The 15,325-nt window shown below is 65.7% G+C and overlaps 1 protein-coding gene across 6 annotated transcripts in view; it reads right to left on the minus strand.

Annotated features, from left to right (window-relative positions):
* Positions 1 to 1,594: 1,594 nt before the first annotated feature.
* The window catches only part of BAIAP2 (BAR/IMD domain containing adaptor protein 2), a 49,164-nt gene continuing 35,433 nt past the window's right edge, over positions 1,595 to 15,325 (minus strand). The window contains exons 7-17 of one of the 6 annotated variants that reach the window (XM_075518683.1): positions 13,520 to 13,672; positions 10,966 to 11,193; positions 10,086 to 10,287; positions 9,348 to 9,549; positions 9,178 to 9,246; positions 8,742 to 8,904; positions 8,380 to 8,478; positions 6,880 to 6,914; positions 4,418 to 4,429; positions 4,229 to 4,314; positions 1,644 to 1,719 (exon numbers count right to left, since the gene is read on the minus strand). In XM_075518683.1, the coding sequence (XP_075374798.1) occupies positions 1,694 to 1,719; positions 4,229 to 4,314; positions 4,418 to 4,429; positions 6,880 to 6,914; positions 8,380 to 8,478; positions 8,742 to 8,904; positions 9,178 to 9,246; positions 9,348 to 9,549; positions 10,086 to 10,287; positions 10,966 to 11,193; positions 13,520 to 13,672 (1,275 nt within the window). In that variant the 3' untranslated portion in view covers positions 1,644 to 1,693. Of the gene's footprint in view, positions 1,720 to 4,228; positions 4,315 to 4,417; positions 4,430 to 6,138; positions 6,254 to 6,879; positions 6,915 to 8,379; positions 8,479 to 8,741; positions 8,905 to 9,177; positions 9,247 to 9,347; positions 9,550 to 10,085; positions 10,288 to 10,965; positions 11,194 to 13,519; positions 13,673 to 15,325 lie in introns of those variants that run through there. The other 5 variants (XM_075518680.1, XM_075518681.1, XM_075518678.1 and 2 more) reach the window with 5 other exon arrangements.

The following is a 15,325-nucleotide window of genomic DNA, read 5'->3' on the forward strand; positions in this document are numbered from 1 at the left end:
CTGGCTGGAGCCCGGGGTGGCTGCCCGGGGGTCCCGGGTGGGGCAGCAGCTCCCGGCACAGGGCTGGAAGAGGACAAGAGCGGTTCGGTGGCTGAGGGGCCCCCAGGCCTGTCCCCCCCCCCCCGGGCTGTGAGCCCCCAGCCCTCTCCCACCCGCCACCCCGTGCCCCAGAGGAGCCCTTCCCCTCGCCCCTGCCCTGTCTGCCCCCCGTCCGTCTGCTCCGGCCCGGGGAGAGGACGCAGCGGCACGCCGACCGGAGCCAGCCCTTGTGCGCAGCCAGAGCCTGGGCGGCCGCAGGAGAAGCCGCTCGTCTGCGGCGGAGCGGCAGAAACCATCGGAGGGGACACGGCAGCCGTGAGCCATCGCGTCCGACTGGGAAAGAGCCCTGCCTGCATGGAAACCCACAGGCAGCTACCCACGCGCCCGGGGCTCTCTGCGCTCAGCAAAGCCCCCGCTGAACGGGCCGCGGTGCACTAGCGATGAAAAAGTGCAAAATGACAAATACAATGGAGAAGGCAAAACCTCTGAGGGTGCTGCCCCCCCCGCACCGCCCGGCACACAACCGCTCACCCACAGGGACACGGTTCCTGCCTGGAAAATCTCTTCTCCCTGTTCCCGTAGCAGGGATGCGACCTTGGCTCAGGGTTGCGGTGGCAGCCAGGAGCTGCGGGAATGGCCCAGGCACCGGTTCGCTGGGGTGCACACCCCAGCAATAAGCTTAGCAAGTGTATATATATATATATATCTCTCTCTATCTCTCTCTGTCTCTCATGCAGCCCTAGTAATAGAGGAAGAGCAAACAGCCAAGCAAGAGGTCTGGACGGGAGAGCCTGTTTGAGGGGAGCACCCCTTCAACCGCCGGGCACCCTGCGGCCCCAGGCACCCCAAGGCACGCTTAAACAGAGCCCTCACCTCCAAAAGTGGGTTTTTTTTCCTAGCTTATATTTTACAGCAGTACCGTAATACCCTACTATATAGAGAGACCTGGCGCTGCAGGAGCTCTGGGACCGGAGCCGGCCCTGTCCCCGCGGGGGCTCAGTGCCAGCACCCCACCGCCGGTGCCCTGCCGCCTCCCAGCCCGGGGTGGGTGAGCGGAGCACGGGGCGGGCGGCCGGGGTTTTGCAGGAGCCTGGGAGCTGCCTACGGCTCCCACCACCCCCTTGGCTTGCACGGGGGATCCGGGCTATCCTGCCCGTCCCAGGGGTCCCTCCCGGCCGGGCAGGGGGGAGCGGGGGCAATCGTCTCCCCTCTGCCATCGCCGCTCCACCCCGCGCGAGCCCGAAGCGCAGCTCGCCTCTGGAGAGCTGCTTTCCAGCGGAGGCCGTTCTCCCAACCATGGCGAGCTGCCGCTAAGCCTAGAAGCAAACCCGGCTACGGGAGATGCTGGGAGCGCGGGGGGGGATGCCATCGCGCCGGTTCTGCGCAGGCAAAGGACGGGCTACGTGGCAGCAGTTTAACCCTCTGCCGCCGAGAGGAATAAGCTGGGTCTAGAGAAGAGAGAACGAGGGCACTAGCTTTAGCCTTTGGCTTTCAAAGCAGCAGGATTAAATAAACTCCGCCTAAAAATGAAGTCCTGGGAAGCCGGACATGCAGCGGTGAGGAGGAGGCAGCGAGTGCCGCGCGGCACGGCAGGCGCCAGCGCTCCCAGATCAGCTGATGAGCGGAGCCGAGCGGTCGTTCGTCACCGTTGGCTTCAGCTGGACGTTGGCAAAGGGGTTTCTGCAGAGAAAGAGGAAGGCAGAGTTTAGCAGGGCGGATGGCGGCAGCAGGGCCTGCGAGGACGGGGCGCTGGCACAGCGGGTGGCAACCTGGCGAGACCCCAAAAAGCTTTTGCTGCGGCGCCGAGGCGGCTCTGCTCGCCGCAGAGGCTGCGCTGGGCACGCTTCGAGGCTGAGGCCAAGCCCGAGCCTGGAGCCACCAGCCCCGTCCCCTCCACCCGCCCGGGTTCAGCAGCGTTTGGGAACGGGTTAGGCTGGAGCTGCTCTGCCCTGCAGAGCCCTTGGGCCGGGCTGGCCCCCCCGCCCTGGCGCCCCTCACAGTTAAAGCAGTGGTAGATGTAAGAGTGAGCCGGCAAGGGCTGCTGCATGCGGGATGTTCTCCTACCTCGCTTTCCAGCAGGCCTAAAGCTGGGGCTGCCAAGGAAGACCAGGGCTGGAGAAGCTGCTCCAGCCCCCCAGGCTGGGCGCGAGCCGTTCCCACGCACGGGAGCACCCCGAGATCACCTGGCCCCGCACCGTACCGCTACGGGGGAGCAGGGGGTCTCAGCTCCCTGCACCCCGTCTGCCGAGAGACGCGCAGGGACACCCGGGCAAGAGCAGAGCTTGCAGCTCCGTGCCGTGCCAGCTGGGAAGCCTTCGGAGAAGCCAAATGGCGGAGAGGCAGAGCGCGGGGAGAGGAAGGGCGCCCGGACGAGCCGGCTGCGCAAGAGGAGCTCGGCAGGGCCACGAGGCCGAGCCCAGCCCGGCTCTCGGCAGGCCGGCCTCGGCTGTCCCGGGGAGCAGCGGTGTCCCACAGCCGGAGCCGTGAGCGGCCGGGCCGAGCCGGGCTTTACCTACCTGGGGCGTCCCCAGCGCCGTCCCGCCGCCGCCAGCGCTCGCCGGCTACAACTATTGCTGCACACGCATCCGCAAACGCGCAGCCCTGACACGCACGCGTCCTGCGGCCGGGACGGGGGAACAAGGGCTGCTGCGCAGGGTGCCACGACGCGGGGAGCACCCTTACCTGCCCCGGGGAGGTCCCCTCTGTCCCCTCCTGGCAGGACGGGCAGGAGGTAACTCCCGGAGGGTGCGGGCAGCCACGGGAGCACCGTCGGCTGCCCGTGGTACGCGGCCAGCCTGGGCTGCCCGGAGCCATCGGGTCCAAACCCGCGCTGGGATCACCGGCTAAGGGAGCTGCAGCGCACCCCTGCAGCCCCCTGCCCTCCCTGCAGCCCCCCACCCCCCTGCCTCTCCTGCCTGCAGCAGGCAGCCCTTCCCTGCCGGCCAGCCCAGCCTCTGCCCCCAGCCCTCCCCGGGGAGCTGCACAAACCCCCTCCTTTCTGCAACGGGGCGACGGCCCTGCGCCTGCACCAGCGAGCCCCGCTCGGCCCCCGGTGCTGCCACGTCCCCGCACGCCGGGTCCCACGGCCGGGCCACCGGCAGGTCTCCCCCATGGGACGCAAGCCGGCCCTCCCGAGACAGGGGTGCGGGTAAAGCACCGGCAAGACAAACGTGAACGTGGGGTTAAGCCACAGTAGGAGCAGCCACGGCTACCGGCTACCTCCGCCGGGACCCGAGCAGCTTTGGGCGGCCCCGGCCCCCTCCCGCGGGGCGGGTGGAAGGGGCTCGGGCCCCCTGGCCCCCCGGGAAGGGCACTCGCTGCTCTCCCCTGCCATCTCTCACCTCTCCAATGCACTTCTGCTTTCCTCAAAAGATAAATGGCTTTTGCTTAAAAATAGGGTAATTCATTTCCCACCTAATTAATGCAGATTCTTAGATCGCTTTTCCCGCCAGGATGCCAAAATAGATTCTCAGGACTGGAGGGAGAGGAAAGGTTGCTTTGAGGAGTCACCAGGGGTTATTATTTAACTAGCTTTGTTCTGGCAGAGAAGAGCCATTGGGATGGGAGCCCGCAGCTCCGGCAGCCGCGGGGAAACCAGCTCACGGACCAAAGAGAAACAGGGAAGGGGCCCTCCTGGGCTCTGCAATGCCGGCGAGGGGGCTCTCGGCTCCTGGGGATGTTCCTCCATCCCTGCCCTGGGGCCACGGCCGGGGCTGGGATGAGGAGGCTGCTGAGACGTGTCCCCAGGGCGGTCTACAAGCAAAAGAAGCTGCTCAAAAAACTTGACGTTAGCGAGGATCAGCTCTGTCCCCATAGGAACGGGCTGGGGACGGCGACGCAGCGACTAGGCGCCGGTGGGACAGCAGACGCCGGAGACCTACGACCAAAGAGGCTGGTTACGGGGAGCAGGGGAAGCAGCGGGAGCAGCTCAGCGTCCCCTGGGGAAAGGCAGCCCCAGCAGGCCGCCCGGCGCGGCAGCGGTGCGAGGAGCCGTGCAGATGCAGCGCGGTCGGACCGGGAGCTCCCGCCACCGGGATGGGGACAAGCGGTGACCGAGGGAGGGGACGCGCTCGGCTGGGTGCAGGGGGGAAGCAGAGCGGTGGCACCGTCCCCGCGCAGCCCCGCGGCCGTCACCCGCTGCCCAGCGCCAGCACACCCAGGGCTCGGCCCCCCGAGACAGTCAACTTACTAACTATGGGCAGGGGCACCTCAAAACCTGGCCACTTCAACATCGGGGCTGCAAGGGAAAGAGAAGGCAGGTTGGAGGACATCGGGACGCGCGCCGACCCCTTGACGGGAACAGAAGGTGTTGGTTAAGGAGAGGAACCAGGCTACGAGCCGGCGGCCGCCCCGGCGCGAGAGCCCGCCGGCTGCACCGCACACAGTGCCTCTGGGCAGAGGAAGCAGGAGGAAAAAGAAGAAAAAGGAGGAAAAGTCGTGTTTATTGAGTTGCTGGTGCTGCCCGCCGGCTCCCTGCGAGGAGGGGAAGGAAGGGCACGGCCAGCCGGGGCGCCGGGAGCCACCTGCGGAGAGGAGAAGCCGGGCACGGCGGGGGCTACGGAAGGGAGGGGGGCGGCTTCCTTCCCCCCGGGCCGGCCATCGCCGCTTTCCCACCGCCGCCGGGCTGGGAAAGCGCAGCCGCAGCCCCTGCGTGCGGCGAAGCAGCGGCAGCAGCGGCAGCCCCTCGAGACGCACGCGGAGGAGGGACCCGGCCCTTAAACAGTTTTAGCTGCTCCCGCTCAGCAAAGCTGTTTAAAGCCTGCAGGGCCCGAGGACAGGGGCAGGCGGCACCCAGGGTCTCCCCCGGCCGCCTCATGCCGAGGGGATGGAGAAGGGGGGGGAAAAAAAAGAAAAAAAAGGCATGGCAATGTGCAATGGGCGATGCAGGCGGTGATGGGCAGCACACAGGCACGGCAGCCGAAAAAGACACCGAGGCCCAGCTCAATGCAATAAATAAAACTTTTATTCAAACAATAACTCAGTACAGGGCACATTTCTCTCTGGCTTTTAAAAAAGGTGTTTCAGCGCTTTACAATCTCCATACAGGCTTTGCTAGGCTGGGTTTTTTTTTTTCCCCTCTACATTCAGTCATTCAGCATGAAATATCCTGGGTTAAAAATCTTTAGCAAAATTAGGACATTGGTGCAGGAGGGTCTTGTTACAATGTGCCCGTAGGCGAGTATATAAAACAAAAACTTGTCCGTGTGTCTGTCTCTATTGCCCGCAATGTCCCAGTAAACAGGCAATGTAAGAGGTTTTAAAAATCACATCAGAAAAAGAAAGCATGTACAGCTTTGCGGTGGAGACGGCCATGGGCACTGGAAGGGCTACGGCCGGGCTCGGCGGCGGGAGCGGGACCCCGAGCGCCGACCCAGCGGGGTGGGAGACCCCCGGCCACTGCCGAGCCCCCCGGCGCAGCGGGGGGGCTGCCTCGCTCGAGCCCCGTTTAGGGATGCGAGCGCGTCCTCGGACGGCTCCGCACCAGCCCCCAGCGCTAACATGAGGTAACAATACCTTGCTACAAAAAAAAAAAAAAAAATTTTTTTATAAAACAACCAGGAGTAACCCTTCCAGGGGGGCTGCCGGCTGCGCCCCACGGCCGGCGGGACCCCAGCTGAGACGCAGCCCTCTCCCCGGGGCGGGAGCTCTGCGCTCCCTGCTTCTCCCAAAGCCGCGGCGGCGGCGGTCGAAGGGAAGGGGATGGGGCCGAGGGGGAGGCGCAGGGCTGCCGCCCCCGCGGGAACAGCAGCATCCCGGGCGCGGGCATCCCGGATGCTGGGTAACAGTACGGACACCAGAGGCCATGCATATTTGTTCCAGTCTGGGAGGTTTTGCCCAAGCTCGTGCGAGGCGGCTGGCGCGCGGCCCCAGCGGAGGGATAGCGCTTCGCTAACATTCACACAGCAGCACAAACCCGGGTCCCGCCACAGCGTAAACTGCATCCAGGCTGCTTCAAAGCGAGCACAGACCGACGGGCAGTTTCTGCTCTGAAAAGGCTTCAGAAACAAGGGCACTGTGGACACCAGGGAGGGGTGGAGAAGCACCATGGTTTCCTTGAAGATCACAAGAGTTTAAAATCCAAAAGAAGGTGAGAAAGAGAAACGAGGGGGGAAGAAAAAAAAGGGGGGAAAGAAGCAGAAAGCTCTTCCAAGCAGCAAGGGGCCGCCGCTAGCCAAGGTGTCCTCACACCGTTGATACCAAACTGCCGCTGCCGCTGCGGAACAAAGCATAGGAGACTGCCAGAGTGGCCGGGACCGCCAGCGCGCGCCGCGAGGCAGCGCCGTGCCCGGGAGCCCAGCTCCCCGGCACGGTGCCACGGGGACCGGCGGCAGCACCCCCGCCGCGGAGCGGGGCGGCGAGCTCGACCCCTGCCCATCACCGCTTTGCTCGCAGCCTGTGCCTGGGGGTTGGGGTTCATCCCCAAGAGCGAGACGGGGCGGCTCCAAGGCAGAGGGAACGGGGACGGAGGAGCTGCTGGGTGGGAGAAGGTGCCGGGGAAAGACCCCGAGAGCGTGCCTTCTCCGTGGCCTCGCTATCGGGGTGCAAGCCCCAGAGAGGAGGCTGGGGAGACGTGACTCTCTCCGGAGGAGCGCGAGGGGTGCGAGGCTGGGGACGCGAGGGCTGGCCCTGGGACCTGCCCTCCCCGGGAGACGCTGGGTCCCCCCGTGCTCACAGATGAGACCTGCGCCGCGTCCCCCACCACACAGCCCCGTCCCAGCACCGCCCGTCCCCCAGGGAGGCTGCGCAGGGACCCCCCCGGGGACACGGCACCACGGCTTCACCCAGAGCCAACACCAACAGTTCACTTTCAGGTAACGTGACAGGAAGGTTCAGTCTTACCTGCTGACGGACCTCGTCCCGTAGTCATCGAGACCCTGCGGAGAGGAGGGGGGGAAGCACGGTGAGGGGTGGGGGACGCGGGCTGTGGCCGTTCAGGTGCCACTGGAGGGTCACAGGAACAGACCAAAGCGCATTGGGACCCAGGGATGCCGGGGCTGAGAGCCAATGCATTTGGAGAGGAAAGGGAGATGTGGAGATGATTTAAATGGGATTTAGACAGCAGAGAGTAAAGTTGCACCACTCTCTTCGGAGCAGGACTTTATTCTGGCAAGACAAGGGAAAGCAACAGCCGGGAGAGCCCCGGTCTGCTCTGCCCAGCCCCACCGCGGCACAGAGCTCCAGCCGCTTTCGAGATGCGAGACGCTCGGAAAGGGATCGAACAAGTCTGAGACACCAGTGAAATGTTCTGTGGAAAGAGGTGTTTGTCTGTATTAACTCCCACCAGAAACCCACAGGGTTTTGGACCGTTTTCTCCTTCAGCCTGTACTGAACAGCCTTTGCAGGGAAGGACTGGAGTGGTCCAAGGAGCAGACGGGGACCGGGCTTGGAGGACGTCCCTCAAGGACCTCGCTTCCCCAGGCAAGGACCTGCCCTGGGATACGGCCATGGAGCAGCTCTGCTCTCCGCGACAGACACGGGACCGCTCCGGGAAGGAGCGGGAGTCGCTGGTCTCCGAGCTGGCCACGCACCTGGGATGGGAGACCCACGTTCCCACCGTCCCAGGAACGCTCCCGATCACGAAACCCCAAATCCAGCAGCAAACCCTGCTGGGAAAACCCAGCAAACAGCACCTGGGGCTGTGCCCTGCAGAGAGGAGCAGACCCCGGCTGGAGCTGCTGCCTCTCCGGAGCACCCTGCCAAAGGGTCGGGTGCTGTACAGCCGCCTCTCCCCCTCCTCATCCTCTCCCCGCGTGCCAGCACGTGCCGAGCGCTCCAGGGAAGCCAACGCGGCTCATCCCGCCACGCTCGTTCTGGCGGGGAAGGCCCACGCGAGCGGCTCCTGGGTTAAGCTGATCTTGTCCGCGCATGCATCCTCCTCAACACGTTGTCCGAGAAACCCCGTGCTCGTTTTTGACAACCGCCGGAGCCCTGGCCGGGGTCTGCCCCAGCCCCGCACGCTCGCTCCAGCGTTCCCACGGGACCGTCACTGGCTTGAATTGGCACGTGCCGGAGAAAACGCTTCCAGCTGCCTGTGGACAGCTCGTTTCTGGTGGGAGGCTCCCATGGAGTTGGCAAGTGTTGTCCTTTGGGGGCTTACGGTGCCGTTTTGTGCCATTCGCTCCCCGTGCCTTGCCCGTTCCGCCTAGGCGAGCCAAACCGGCTGGTCCTCCCTGCCCGCCGCTCTCCTCTCCCGCCGCCGCCCTGCATCCCCCATCCCTTCTCCCCCAGGAGAGATGCTCAACAGGAGACGGGGCCCCGGGCAAGGCACACGGGTCGCCAGGCAAAAACGGCCAACCGCCCGTAAACCCCAAGGGAAACATTGCGTGCGTTGGGACTTACAGCTGTCGACCTAGCGTAAGGCTTGTAGTGAGCGGAGGGTGGTTGGCAGAGGCCACTGGCATAGTCTTTAATTGCACAACCATAGGGCATTAGGTAGTCCTACAAACAACGAACACAGGTTGGAGAGCAGCCCTCCTTCACCCGCACGCCGTCTACACCACGCCAGGACTGAGAACGCGCTTTAACACATTTCATCCTTCTGCTTTAAAACCACGGGCGAGACGGAGACGCCGCAGGCACCCGGGCCACCATACGCAGGGCTCCGGCCGGGAATAATGTCCGGGGCTTTGCTCAAGCATCTCCCATTTATAAGAGTCCCCCCCCCCGGAGCGGGAGAAGCCCCCGCTGCCCCGCGGGCTCACCTGGGAGAAGGCGGGCACGGCCACGCTGTACGGCCTCTGCTTGAAGGTGTTAACGCCTTGGGCTGGGAAGGCTTGGGAGGCCATGCCGTAGTCGGGTGGCGGGATGGCGATGTCGTCTTTGTCCAGCAAGTTGCCGGTGCTGCTGCTCTTCCCTTGCTGCAGGCTGGGTGGGGGGGACCCGAAGCAGAGGCATCAGCACCAGCCCACCCCAGGCCGAGACCCCCAGGCTGCCTGTCCACCCACGGCAGGGGACCCCACGGCCAAAGCCCCCCCAGGCCAGCTACCCCCTGCCTGTGCTGGGAGTTATTCCTAACGGCATGCACCGTGTCCGGAGAAGCGGAGTATTCCCATCCCAAGCCCACAAGCCTGCCCTGGGAGGGGTGCAGGCACCCACCCGGCACGGCACCCGGTACGGCACCCGGCGCGATGCTCCTACCTCGCGTGGACCCGCTCGCTGCCATCGCTGTCGAGGACCCGCGTGTAGGAGAAAGGAAACCAGCCCCTCCTGAAAGGCAAAGGCAGGGGATGAAGCCAAACCCAGGTTTATTCGCGGAGGGTCCAGAAGAGGCTGCGCCCGGGGTTTGTGGGAACAGCCACGGCACTCACATTTTTGTTTTCTCGCTCTCTCCGTAATGCCAGCCGTCCCTGGCCTCCGGCACCAGCAGCGTGATGAGGTCACCCTCCTTGAAGCTCAGGAGGGTGCTGTTATCTCCGGCAGCGTGAGAGAAAATGGCCTGCACCCTCGTCCTGCCGTTCCTCTCGAGCCCTGCGGCCATGGAGCTGGAGCGCGGCAGCGTCTTGTTTTCGGCTGGCGGGAGAGAGAGACCAACGAGTGCCCCAGGTCCTTCACCCTGCGGCCAAACCCAGGCACCGGTAGGGGCAGGTCCCCGACCTTGCCTGTTTTACCCCAGGTGCCAGTAAAACCTTCGGTATTCGACTCACGCCTTCCCCCTTAACGAGCGGGATCAGAGCAGTGGCTCTTGGCATCGCCCACCAGCCGTGGCAAAGGGAACAGCCTCCCTACGTGAGATTCCTCACGATTTTCCTCCTGGAAATCCTGTCCGTGGGCTGAAAGCCCACCCAGCCAAACCTCACCCAGCCGAAGCTGCGGCACAGCCTGGCTCCGCTCGTTCCCTGACCCCAGGTCCAGAGGCACGAGCGGTGCCTGACGCCGGAGGGAGGCTGCCGGTCGCTGCCCCGTCACCGACGGCATCCCCGAGAACCCCGCTCACCGCGGCCGCGACCGGCCCCTGCTGAACGCTCCCCGCGAGCAGCGCCCGGCGCAGCCGGCGCCACGGCACCCCGGGAGCCCCCGGCGCAGAGAACAGGGAGGACTAAGCTCACCTGATGCGTAGCTGTTTTTCGGTGGCACGTTTTTGCGAACTGGGAGTGTATTGGAGTAAGAGTCACTCAGCTGCTTCTGAGGCTGGGGAGGAGATAAAGATTTGGGCTGTGCTGGCTTCATCTCAGACCAGTGGTTGTACCCGTCACTGTCTGGGCCTGAGACTCCATTCATCACCGGCATGGCCTCCTGCGCCGACATGCGCTACGGAGAGAGGAGGGGGGGGGAAGACGGGGAACGTCTTCATTAGGGCGTCCCGCCGCAGCTCCCGCAGCGGGACGCAGCTCCAGGGACGGCGGCTCCCAGCAGACCAGAGCTTCAGCCTCTTGGGTTTAGTTCCCCACCTGAGGCCAACTGCTCCGGGGGGAGCAGCGGCGTCACCTCTGTGGTATTTTACTGTGCCGAGCTGCGCCGCACCCAATAAATCCCTCCCGAGCGCTACCGCTCAGCTCACGCCCCCGCATCGGGGGGAGACCCTTTTCCGAAGGGTCTTTCGTCCCGTGGGTCACCCCAAGCACCTTCTCCCGTGGGTACTGGGGTACCTTGGTTCAGCCCCACAGCTCTGGGACCAGCCCGGCCAGGCGAGTCCTGCTCAGGGGTTCCCCAAAATGTCTGTCCCCCCCCTGGGAGCCCCTGCAGCTCCTGCCCCTCTGGAGCTCAGCAGCCCGGGCGGGACGGGACGGGCTGGGACGGGCCGCCCGTCGCCATGCCAGGCTCCTTCCCTCGTCCCAGGACAGCGTGCGCACGGAGCCGCCCATCCCTGCGCATCGGCGACGATCCGCGAAAAGGCAACTTGCTGAGGACGACGGTGACATCGGCCCAGGCTCGTCCCTCCAGCTTTGCTCAGAAGGGCAGGACAGCTTCCGCCACAGGGATACTTACTCCTACAAAAGGTGCCAGCTCCGGGGGGACAGGGAGAGGTTTGGCACCGGGGATGGGGTCAGAGATGATGAGGTTGGATTTAGATGTAGACAGAGGGCTGGGCATAATGGTGCCATTGCTGCTGGCAGCCATCTGCTGCATCAGCTGTATGGCGCGGTCCGGGATCTTGTTGGGATCCGAGCAGGACTGCTGCCACAGCGGCAGCTTCTGCGTCAGCATCTCCTTCCCCTGCAACAGAGAGAAACGAGGCGTGAGGGCACAGGGAAACCCACCCAGCTCTGCACCCCTCCTCGGGCGGCACCGCGCGGATCCGGAGCCGGGCCACGAGATCGATCGACTCTGTGCGTGGCACGGACGAGGTAAAACACAGGGACGAGGTAAAACACAGGGACGAGGTAAAACACAGGGACTTACTGCTTCCAGGCTCTGAGGGCAGCTGAGCCGGGAAGGTATTATGAAAAATGGAAAGGAGGGCAGGAAAAGGTGATTCACCTCCCCGGCTTATTCCGAGATATCCCGCGCGGGGCGGCTCCAGGAGCAGAGGGGCTGCAGGAAGCCGGGCAGGGTGCTGGGCTCAGCGAGAACGGCACCGCTCGACCGAGCGAAGAAATAAAACCCGACCAAAGGCTCAGCCACGGGACACGCAGCGCGCAGTCGTACCCCGTGCCCTCACCCAGGCCCTAAGGGATGAGCTTCGTGCTTAGGGCTGCTCAGCCCCGACAGCCTCTGGCCCCCCCGCCCTGCAGCTAAACCCCGCTGTTCCCTGCCCACGGGCAGGACCTGCAGCCATCCACCGCCGTGCTCCCAGCCGGGGGGAAAGGGGGGAAAGGGGGGAAAAAAAAAAAAAAAAGACGGAGCTAAACTTGCCCTTACTCAGCTAACGCACCCCTGCTGCGCGAGCGAGCGTCCCATCGTGTGACTCCGAGGGAGGAGATGTCCCAGCCCACCCCGAGGTCGCTCCCCAGCCACCCGCCCAACACCTCCCCGGGAAACGCGCCCTGAAGAGCCGCGGAGGAGCGGCTCCGGCAAGCCTGACGGCTAGCTCGCCCGCCAGCTCACCCCTCAGCAGAGCCGCACGGCAGAGGGTGACCCGACGCCTCCGCGCGGCTTCGCAACCAGTCTCGCCCCGAGACGACTGGGTCCCTACGTATCCAAAACCCCTCTAAAGCCGGTTGCAGAGTCCCAGAACACCTCCCCGCTATCGGCCACCGGCTCCAGCCGAGGCGCAGCCTCGCCACCCAGGCTGCGGCGGCCGCTGCCAGCATCCTCGGGAGCCGCAGGCAGCAGCGGGACGGCGTTTTTAGCCGGCAAGGCCCACGCTGGCTGCCGGGCCGGGCGCCCACGTCACACGTATGCGCACCCTGCTCTGGACCAGCCGCCCGCAGAGTCCCTCTTGCAAAACCACCCTCCGCGCGCCGCTGCGAGAAGCTTTTGGTTTCACCGTGCCACGGCCGTGCTGCAAGTGCCAGCACCCTCGTGCTTGCCGACCCCCCCATCCCTGGGGGGAATTCTTCCCTCCTGCACTAAGGAGAAGTTCACATATGCCGAGCGTCGATCCAGCCCGCAGCGCGGCGCGAGGACGGCGCTGACTAATCCAAACTCCTTCTCCTGCTTCCCGGTGCCAAGCGCGGCGGTGACAGATGGGTGCTGCGAGCAACGGGGGGTGGCGGCGGGGAACAACCAGAATGGGAGCGGGAGGCTGCGGGAGCAGCGCCGGCGTTCCCAGCCCTCGTCCGGATGGATCCCGCTCCGGACCAGTGCAGGGGGCTGCCGCTCCCCACGCCGGCAGGCAGCAGCTCCGGCCCCCAGCCCAGGAGACGTGGGCTGCCTGGGAAGGGGCAAGAGGGGGTTTGGAGCAGCAGTTTAATCTCTGGTTTAATCCCCCCCTTTACTAAGGCCGGGGGGTGCCGGGGGGTCAGAGGGAGCCCTCTCCCTGCCCTGCCAGGTGGGCAGCGCTGCTCCGACTCCGAGCAGGAACGGCGCTGCTTTGCATTTCTCCCGCTTTTGCAAATCGTGAGCTGCTGCACGAGGAAGCTCTGGGCAGAGCCAGGGCAGAGCCCTCGGATCTCGGCGACGCCGACACGCAGGAGAGGCAAACGCGGCCCCATCCGCCTACCGCGAGCTCTTCCACGCAGAAGTCGCACCGCGGAGGGGCTGGCACCGCCTGGGCGAGCCGGACGGCCGGATGCGCTGCCGGGCTCTGCCCTCACCGCCGCCACGCTGGCGCTCGAGCAAACCACGGTCGGTCTCGTCTACCTTGTGCACCCAGAAGCTGCTTTAAAACGCAGAGCAGCACCCATGGGAGACGTGCCCCCCCGTCAGAGGAAGGCCGGCTCGGGGTGCGGCCCTGCCTCCGCCGTGGGTCACCCGCTGGTATATTCCCCCTCCTCTGCCCCCCAAGCCGCAAGGGCTGCTCAGCCGTGGCTTTCAGGGTGTCAGCGTGCTCGATAGGCAACGGCTGGTGACAGCGGCATCCACCCGGTGACAGGGCAGCCGGCGACCCGCAGACCAGCGGCCGCAGGAGCACGGCAGCAGACCAGCGGGGCCGACTCACCTTGGCATGGTAGGTGATGGCGCTCTTGGCTACTGCGCACTGCTTCTCCACCAGGAAGCAGAACCGTCTCCTCTCTTCCGTGAGAGCCGTCTTATAGCCGTCGGAGACATAGTTTTCCAGCTCGCCTTGCTTGTTGCTGATGGCTTCGATGTACTAGAAGGGAAAGAGAACAGAGAGGTGGCCGCCTTCGCCGCTTTGCCCACCGAGCGCCTGCCCCTCCGTGCGCAGGGTAGGGGATGCCGCGGCATCCTCCGGAGAGGGGTCAGCGGCGTGGCCGCGGGGCGGCCGGCAGGCAGGGTGCCCGCGGGGTGCCCCCCCCAGCACAGGACACGCACACGTGTGCCTGCGTGGCCCCTCCAACCCGCCCTTACTCATCGGAGCCCCCCCACGCAGAGGCGCTGACTCAGCGCGTGGGCCGGGAGCCGTGCGGGCGGCGGGACGAGCTGTACTGCGTGCAGCCGCCCTCTCACCAAACGGGCGCCCGAGCCGCGCCGAGGCGCTCGCACTGGCGGCGGAGGCCGGGGAGGTCGCCCCAGTCCTTGCCCCGATCCCCCAGGGCTGGCGACAGCCCCCCCGCGGCCCCCTGCTCGTTCCTGTCCCTGCCAGGCACCGCAGCGCACAAACCACCGCGAAACCCAGCCCGGGGCGAACACCTCCGGCACCTCCTCTGCTGCCGGCGTCTTTGCCAGATCGCTGCTCGCTGCCCATCGCTGCCCGCGAGGACGGGCAGGGCCGTGCTGCCGGGGGCCGCAGGGGGACAGCACGTGAACCCCTCCGATGCACACGACCATCAGCAACGCCAAAACTACCGGCAGCGCTTTCAGTTGGCGTTTGCCGGTCAGCCGCACGGTCAGCGGCGCGGGGGACAGGCGCGTGGTGCCAGGGCAGCGCTGCACGCTGGCACGGCGCTCCCTGCCCGGCCGCAAGCAGCGAGGAGACCGCCGGGGCGGCTGTTCCTGGGCGCCGCACCCCGGGGCTGCGCAGACGCCGGGGCCCCTGCCAGTGCCGGGCAGAGATGCCGCGGACGCGGCAGCGGGAGGCTCCCCTGCTGGCACGGGCTCCCGCTCTACCTACGGGACTTCTGCCAGCACGGCTGCGCCACGCAGGGCTTTGCCAGCGCCATACGGGGCAGGGAAGCAGCACGCGGGGCCGGGCTGGGGTAACCCAGCCGCTCGGGCTGATCCACGCGACGCAAACGGGAGGGCTTCAGAGCAACGCCGGGGACCGCGGGGCTGCTGCTCGGCCGCGCCATCGGCATCCCTGAGCACGGAGGGTGTGGGGTGTCCCCAGCTCCCCGAACCAGCCGCTTCCCCTCCCTCAGCGCCCTCGCGATGGCCCCGGCTCCTCCGCAAGGAGCTTCCACCCTTGACGCGGCACTGGGAGAGCAGAGACCGAGCCTCTAAGAGGAAGGAGCATCTCTCCCGCCCGTCGCCGTCCCGCCCTGCGCCGCCTCCTCGCCACCGGCTCTTCCCTGGGATGGCAGCACCACGCCGAAAAGCCACGAGCAGCCGCGCAGGCCAGGCACCGCTAGACCTGCTTCAGAAAGTCTGAGCTTCCCCGAGAAGGGAATTAAACTGGAAATTCAGGGCCCAAAGCAGCTTTACTTCTTTCTTCATGTTTAACAGTTATTTTTAGCGTGCTACAATATTTATCAGCAGACGCATAAAATGGAACAAACCTCACCAAAGCAGCGCGATTAAGCGACACCCCAGACTTCAAAGGGGGTCTGTCGGAGGTGGAGCTCCTACCGCTCCCACCCTGCTCGGAGCAGCCTCCCTCGAGCAAACCCTGCACAGAGCTCGTGCT

Source organism: Mycteria americana, chromosome 16 (genome assembly GCF_035582795.1).
Source record: "Mycteria americana isolate JAX WOST 10 ecotype Jacksonville Zoo and Gardens chromosome 16, USCA_MyAme_1.0, whole genome shotgun sequence".
NCBI classification, from domain to species: domain Eukaryota; kingdom Metazoa; phylum Chordata; class Aves; order Ciconiiformes; family Ciconiidae; genus Mycteria; species Mycteria americana.